A 1,765-nucleotide genomic window follows, 5' to 3' on the forward strand; every position below is an offset into this window, starting at 1 on the left:
CCTCCGACAACGGTCCCACGCCACCAATGCCATCGTCCACATGGTTTGAATTTTTACCTGGATCAAAACTTGGGATTTGGTATGTAAATCTTCTACTAGTATTTTCTTTCTCAACCAGATGAGATAAAAAAATATGTTCTTTCGTGGTTTTGCAAAATGTCAAAAGCTGGTAGAGAAGATGGTAAAAAAGCAACGTCCGCAAGAAGTGTATGTTGATAACTCCAAAACCACAATATATATGAAGAAGAAACAAACACATTGTGCATACAAAAATGGAAAAATTAGCCATTAGGATGGTAAAATAGTTTTCATTTATCCTTCAACTTTTTGAGTTATTGAGCCATAAGGGCAAAACATGTTTTTGGCTAAGTCTCCCTACAAAAAATTTTCAAAAGACAACTTACACATGGAAGATGAATTTCATTTAATAAGAACACCAAAGCCTTATCCTTCATCTGTCAAACCATGAATATGACTATGTGTACATGAAGTTACAAGCATATACTCCAGAGATAGTTACATATGGCAACCAAACTAGAAAAACATCAACGATGTCCAAGGGGATGTTTTCCGGGTTTGCTCGAGATGGTCGCGACACAAAAGTGCAATGGATTATATGAATGAGGAGGGGAAACTGCAATATACAAAAAATAGCTACGGGTATGAGTGCAAGAAGGATAACCGGAATGTTAACCCATGATAAACGATCATTAATGACGGTCATAAATATAGCAGATCCGAAGGCCACCATCATGGTTACGATGGACAAGAAAAGGCAGAAAAGACCCATGATCACTTTCACTGGCAAAGAGCGAAAGAAATCCTTTTCTGCATAGCGGGCAGTGAGAATTCCTAAAAACATCAACAGTGAGGTGGAGGATGCAAACATTGATAATGCGCTGGACAAGACAAAAACCGTGAACTCGTCATACTTCAGAAATATAGGCCGGCCAGTCTTCTCATCATTACCTCCAGGAACAGTAAAAGCCGTCGTAAACATAACAGCAGCAATGAGGGTGCTGACAACCATGCCTGATGCTGCGGTATTCTTCATCCAAGAAGAAGAGGCTTAAACGAATTAGATCAATAGAAAAGGCAACGGAAAGTAAAAGAGACAGGTGGTATTAACAAGCTCACTTTTTCGAGTGGGCTATTCCATCATTTCTGCTCTACTTTCGCTTCATTGAGGAAAGACCGACCTTTTACAACCAAACGGCTTCCATCAATTCCAGAGTATGGCCATTAAGTTATAAAAGGAAGGTTTGCATATTGGAATCGCCACTTGGGTTTGGGGACTAACGTACTAACTACTAGTGGGAAGGCTAGCCTCTCCTCTAATCTTCTTATTGATGCATGAATGACAAACCATCCACTGTGACGTCCCACTTTTTCAGTAAAAAAATAATAATAATATTTTTTTTGACGCAAATAATTAAATCTTTCATTTTTCTTTTCAAACTTCTTGCTAAAAAAAAATATGATGGTCTGCTTATTTTTGGCATCAGTTACACGTATCGCTTAAAATCCTAAGTTTGGTTAAACTGGGAATGGGTCCCCATAAGTGATTAGTTAACGTAAAGAATAATGTTGGGTAGATTGTGTAATTAGACTAGATAGGTTTTAAGTTTGAACGTGGACAATTTATTAGGGTGAGGAAACGTTTAGGGTTATTTTATTCCAAAAAGTTGAGAACGAGAGGGAGGAAGAGAGAAGCCGCAGTTGAGAGTTCGTCGGGTAGTTTTCGGATCGGCGAATCGTCGGGTAA

At 38.6% G+C, this 1,765-nt stretch overlaps 1 protein-coding gene across 1 annotated transcript; it reads right to left on the reverse strand.

Annotated features, from left to right (window-relative positions):
• Positions 1–475: 475 nt before the first annotated feature.
• On the reverse strand, positions 476–1,030 carry LOC131303081 (uncharacterized). The gene has a single exon (XM_058329869.1). It carries the CDS (start codon positions 1,028–1,030, stop codon positions 476–478), a length of 555 nt encoding a protein of 184 aa, XP_058185852.1.
• Positions 1,031–1,765: the final 735 nt, after the last annotated feature.

This window comes from Rhododendron vialii, chromosome 10a (assembly GCF_030253575.1).
Source record: "Rhododendron vialii isolate Sample 1 chromosome 10a, ASM3025357v1".
Taxonomy (NCBI): domain Eukaryota; kingdom Viridiplantae; phylum Streptophyta; class Magnoliopsida; order Ericales; family Ericaceae; genus Rhododendron; species Rhododendron vialii.

Bases quoted from the DNA above. Each gene is read 5' to 3' on its own strand.
- LOC131303081 (XM_058329869.1), bottom strand. From the start codon at position 1,030: ATGGTTGTCAGCACCCTCATTGCTGCTGTTATGTTTACGACGGCTTTT.